The 5,359-nt window shown below is 49.8% G+C and overlaps 1 protein-coding gene across 1 annotated transcript; it reads left to right on the top strand.

The window, feature by feature from the left end:
* The first annotated feature begins 483 nt into the window (after positions 1-483).
* On the top strand, positions 484-2,701 carry RASL11A (RAS like family 11 member A). Its single transcript, XM_051779067.1, has 4 exons — positions 484-785; positions 870-926; positions 999-1,078; positions 1,279-2,701. The coding sequence occupies exons 1-4, from the start codon at positions 665-667 to the stop codon at positions 1,729-1,731; spliced, it is 711 nt and encodes a 236-aa protein (XP_051635027.1). The 5' UTR covers positions 484-664; the 3' UTR covers positions 1,732-2,701.
* Positions 2,702-5,359: the final 2,658 nt, after the last annotated feature.

The raw sequence follows: 5,359 nt of genomic DNA, 5'->3' as shown, positions 1-5,359 counted from the left end.
CCAAAGGGCCCAATGAAGAACACTTAGGTTTCAAGGGTGGCAGTTGCTTGATCCACAAGCTGGGATTTCAAGACGGAATGGAGGAATGTGTCCGGGTGCAGAAAACAAAATAGTCTGAGGTATAAGAATAAATCATTTCCTTTTTTTCAGACTCGAATCCTTTGCTGTAGCAAGGGTGATACATAAAGCTGGAGCCTGTTGCAGTGGTTGGGGCTGGTTTGGGGTGTGGAATTGCACATCCCAGACCTAGTGAGGCTTCTGCTGGCATCTGTCCGCCTGCCTCGGGCCGGGGCGGTGCACAGCAGGGTGCTGCAGTGCCTGCCCCAGACTTGGGCCACAGGTTGCAGGGGCTGCCCGGGCTCTCCCCCAGCCCACTGGTGCCTGCGCTCACCGCGGCCACCCCACGCCTTGGGAACAGGGAGGGTGGCGGGGAGGAAGGGGCAGGGGTACAACTAGGGTGGGCAGCGGGGGGTGCCACTGAGGGGCACGTGGGGGGAGCGCTGCGGGGGCCAGCCGGGGGCTGGCTGTTCCCGGGGAGGCGGTGCCGCGGGAGCGGGGCGGTGCTGCCGCCGGAACCTTTAAAAGCCGCCGTGGGCCCCCCGCGCCGGGCGCTGCCGGCTGAGCCGAAGGAAGACGGTCCGAGCCCTCCGGAGCCGCCTCTCCCATGCGCCTGCCGAGCATGTCCCAGCCCTTCCTGCTGGCGCCCATCGCCGAGTGCCCCCCGGGGCCGCCCGGCGCCCAAGTCCGGCTGGCCGTGCTGGGCGCCCGCGGTGTCGGCAAGAGCGGTGAGTGCGGGGGGCGCGGGGCTGCCCGGCCCCTTCCCCTGTCCGTCCGTCCGTCCCGCCTAACGCGGCCGCTCTGTGTTTCAGCCATGATCGTGCGGTTCCTGACGAAGCGCTTCATCGGGGACTACGAGCCCAACACAGGTGAGGCGGGGGGCGGCGGGGCGGGCGCGGCGGGGGCCCCGCGGCCGCGGCTCACGGCTCTCTGCTCCCCAGGCAACCTCTACTCCCGGCTGGTCCATCTGGAGGGGGACCACGTTGCCGTACAAATCCAAGACACGCCGGGGTGCATCCAGGTACGGAGATGCTTTGGGTCGATCTGTTCTTCTCTGCCACCCAAAGGCTCAGCTTTTGAGCCCAAATTTCGTACATGCCCAGACTTAGTCTCCTGAGGCAGAGCTCAGGCTTCCCTTTGGACCTGCTTGACGATGCTGTCTATGATATAGGCTTTATACTTCACCACCCAATGCCGAATCTGTGTTCTGTTATATTGCAGATGCAGGAGGACTGTGTGCAAGTGCTGGACTCCCTGTCCAGGTGTGTGAAGTGGGCAGAGGGCTTCCTCCTGGTCTACTCCATCACAGACTACAGCAGCTACCAGTCAGTCCAGCCGCTCTACCAGCACATACGCAAGGTCCACCCAGATGCCAGGACTCCCATCATTATTGTGGGGAACAAAGCAGACCTCCTCCATGCCAGGCAAGTACAGGCGAAAGAGGGACTACAGTTGGCAAATGAACTAGGCAGCCTGTTCTTGGAAATCTCCACGAGTGATGACTCCCAAGGCGTCTGTGATGTCTTCCAGTATCTTTGCAAGGAGGTCATCAAACTACAGCATACCAGCAGCATGGACAGGAGGCGGTCGTCCATCATCCCTCGGCCCAAATCTCCCAACATGCAAGATCTAAAGAGACGTTTCAAACAGGCTTTATCTTCCAAAGTCAAATAAATCTCCCAGTGAGATCCTGTGTGACTCAATAGACTTTATTTTTGTAAACTAGTTAATAAAAATCTTTATTTTTTTACTAATGCCAGCAGTATAGAAGTAAGTATGTCGAGGCTTGCAATTTCCTTGCCATTTTCTCATTTGACTGGTTGGGTTAATTTTACCAAAAAAAAAAAAAGGCTACATAGCAACTAAATAGAAGTAGTTGGAGAAGGGGAGTTTTTGCCTGGAGGTTTTGATTCCCTTTCTGTTTTGGGCTGGGATTTGCTGTATTATGCTACTCAAATGATTTTTTTTTTGAGGCCTTGGTTTCCTGTTTGTAAAATGGGAGTGATAATGTTGTAAGTCACCTGCCTTTTTAAAGTGCTTGGAAAACTTTGGTGGAAAACTTTTTAGGAGAAGAAAAAAAAAGCTCTATTCAACATGAAGATATGAAACTGTCTGTAAGAATGCTGATTATAACAGGACTGATTTCCTCTCTCAAAACTGCTGTTTTGCTTGCACCTGTAATAGCCTCAATGCTGATAAGCTGTTAGGAGTGAGTTCCAATTTCTGATGTGCTTTAGCGATCCGTTCCACAGAATTAATCTTTTAAGCCTCAAGCACTTGACAGGAGGGTTGAGTTTCTCCTACAGATTACCGTGGAACAAAGTGCTGAGCAATCCGCAGCAGAGGAGTGTGTGGGATGACTGTTGCTTTCTCTGGAAATGTGTGATAGGAAGGTCTGATGCGTAGGTTCCCTGAACAGAAAATAGCTACATTTAAAAGGAATCACATCTTTATCTTCCCCAGGGTAATTTTGTAGCTATTGGAAACAGGTCAGACTTTTTACTCTTATTTCACATAAACTGTAAACCATACCAGAATGGGGTTTATTAACTGTTTGCTGGATGTCTGAGCATGGAATGTGGGTTTTGCTTTTCAAGTATGCCTTTGAAATATCTATGTAAAAAATAAAGCTGTTCCATGCTGAGTCGAAAGTGTGGAAGTGGATTAATCTGTACAGGGCAAACTGCTGTCCCCACTTGAACACAACACAAGTAAGACTTTATTTTTTAAAATCTCATAGATTAGGTCCAAAGACCATTTCCTTTCATATGGAAAGGCAAGTAGCTGCTGTGCCTTGCAGTGAGGGGGCATTCTCTGTTGTTTCTGCCCCCTGAGACTTGAAGCTTTCTGGGCCACCTCCACTCTTCATCTGCAAATGAAAGCCTTCCTGATGGTGGTAATTGAGGGATAGGTGACAGAGCAAGGTAAAGATTATGCTCTTAGTAGAAGCATCGGAGGCCTGTGTTAGCACTGGGTAGGGGTATGGGATGCCAGCAGCATTATTTCTCAGGCCCTGTGCTGCTCTACCAAAGGGAACAGGAGAGCTGAAAGGGAGGCAGCTCCAGACCTGCAGGAACAGACTGAAACTGGGACTTACAACTGGGTCAAACACTTGGAGTTAATTCATGTCAAAAGCATAGTGACAGCCTGGACAAATCAAAGTATTGTTTAAACGTGTTAATACATGTGTTAACATGTAAATGTGTTAACACATATTAAATATTTCTTTTCTGGGAGAGTTGCTCTGTCAGGCCCAGGATACTGAGCTGGGGTGTCAAAGGGGGCAAGGGGATAAGGTTGGTGAGAATGAGCACATCCCTGGCAGACTTGCACTCATCATACAGGCCACACGTTCATGGGGAAATTAGACTTTAGGTGCCCCTGGCTACCCCTGGCAAAGCAGAAGCTCAGGGGCTCACTGTGGTACATGGGGAGAATTTGTACAGGAGTCAGTGGGCACGTGATGGGCAGGGATAGGCAAGAGCAGGAGGGTAAAGAGTCATTTGCCCAGTCTCTTTCTTATATGGGGAGAGGCTGAAGAGATGGCCCTTGCTGCATAGGCACCCACGTTCAGATCAAGGTGCAAACCCTTCCATCCTCTCCTCACGCGTCTCATGCTCTTGGGCTGTTCTGGCCACATATCAGGGGCAGGTTGAGCCTCTTGGGGATGTAATGCGGAACCTGGCTGACTAAAGCAAGCCCATGGCAGGGAGGGAGGGCTGTTCTGTCTTTAGCCTAAGGCAGCAGCTGACTTGGGCCATTCTGAATAACACTTTTGGATACAGGTGCATAAATTAGACATTTATGCTGTTTGTCTGAATTTGCCTTGGCTGGTGCAGATCTACCTTCACCCAGTTTTCCACCATGAGCTGAGAGCAAAAGCAGAGAAGGAGTCTGCTGGGTCCCAGCTCATTTTGCGCCAGCACCTTCTTCAGTCCTGAGTGAGCAGGCAAAGAGGGGCACACCAGGGCAGGAAGGAAAAGTGCTAGCAGAGGAGCTCCAAAGCCTTTTCTCTCCTGAGTCACTTATGCCCTTCCTACTGAATACTTGCCCTCACCAGTCTCTAAGCCCTTCACACAGAGGCCAGGGTGGCTTCAGGAGGGTTAGTGGAGCATAGCTTGGCCTTTCTTCTTTATCAGAGGAAAATATGCAACTGCCTCCTTCCTCCCACCACCTCCGCTATGAAACAGAATCACAGCAATTTTCCCTGACAAGACGGATGAGTGGGTTTTCAGAAGCAGGAATATGTGCGGCATCATGCATTATTATGGCTGCTACTACATCAGCATCTCCCCCCTCTTGGACTATTTTGTCTAGTTAACTCCAAGCTCTGAAATCATCCAGTAATGCTTTAAGACTTCATGAATTTTAAAATAGCAGCTGCCATCAACCTGTTCTGTGTGCTTCAGTTTAGGAGCTGCAGATCCCTAGATAGGGATAGGAATGTTTTCTTCAAAAAGCTTTATGGGTGTCCCTTCACTTTTTGTCCTACTCAAGTGACTGGACCCAGGCTACTTCCTCAGTGTCTCTTGACAGGCACTTGGCTCTCAGCACATGTGATTGTCAGTGCTGAAGGTTCATGCTTTATTCTGTGGTTTGCTCATATGAAGGCCCGTGGATAGACAAGACAGACTGTGAACAAGGACTGTGTGCACACTAAGGGCAAGAGTGGGTTCAAGCTTCAGATAGGGAACAAAAGTGTTCAAGGTTTGGATGGATGGATGGATGGATGACTAGGAGCAAATCTGCATCCCATGCTGGGACCTCCTGTAAAATGATTTTATTCCTGGGGGACTTAATTAGCTTTTGGCGAATCTGCTGTTTATCTTGGAAGGTATGAAGATATTCAGAATAAAGTCCTTTATGCAAAGGTGACCTTTCGTGGCAGTTGCACTTGGCATTTGACTGCTAGTGATTCACACCAGTATAGCAGCAAGATCTCTTCAATTTCTTCTGAAGTGAGGATCACAAGTCAGTTGTCCTTCTAGAAGCAACATCTCTGGGGGTGATGCTGTTGTTGGGTCACTGCACTGAAGTACATACAATGCTCCAAAGAGCTGTCTTCCTGAGGTGTCTTCAGAGTGATGTTCCTGAAAAGCTTATTATGAGTTAGAGCATGGCTCTCAAAACAGCAGGTCAGCTTGGATCTGGGGTAATTAGTGACAATTCAGATTTCCAGAAAACCCTACTGATTCTCAGACTTGTTCCACCAGTCTCCTCATTTCACCTATCTAAAAAGGAGAAAGCGAAGCCTTTTTATTGAAAATGGTTTTGAGAAAATTGGTTTATGAAGTTTTCTTCC

The sequence above is a fragment of the Manacus candei genome, unplaced genomic scaffold (assembly GCF_025592945.1).
Source record: "Manacus candei isolate 608988 ecotype Guabito, Panama unplaced genomic scaffold, ASM2559294v1 h1tg000014l, whole genome shotgun sequence".
Taxonomy (NCBI): domain Eukaryota; kingdom Metazoa; phylum Chordata; class Aves; order Passeriformes; family Pipridae; genus Manacus; species Manacus candei.
This window is presented reverse-complemented; position numbering and strand designations above follow the sequence as displayed.

What these genes read in the sequence shown, in the direction of transcription:
- RASL11A (XM_051779067.1), top strand. Translation starts at nt 665, where the DNA reads ATGCGCCTGCCGAGCATGTCCCAGCCCTTCCTGCTGGCGCCCATCGCC. An exon ending in CCGCGGTGTCGGCAAGAGCG is followed by an intron (nt 786 to 869) that starts GTGAGTGCGGGG and finishes TCTGTGTTTCAG; the next exon opens with CCATGATCGTGCGGTTCCTG. An exon ending in GGACTACGAGCCCAACACAG is followed by an intron (nt 927 to 998) that starts GTGAGGCGGGGG and finishes TCTGCTCCCCAG; the next exon opens with GCAACCTCTACTCCCGGCTG.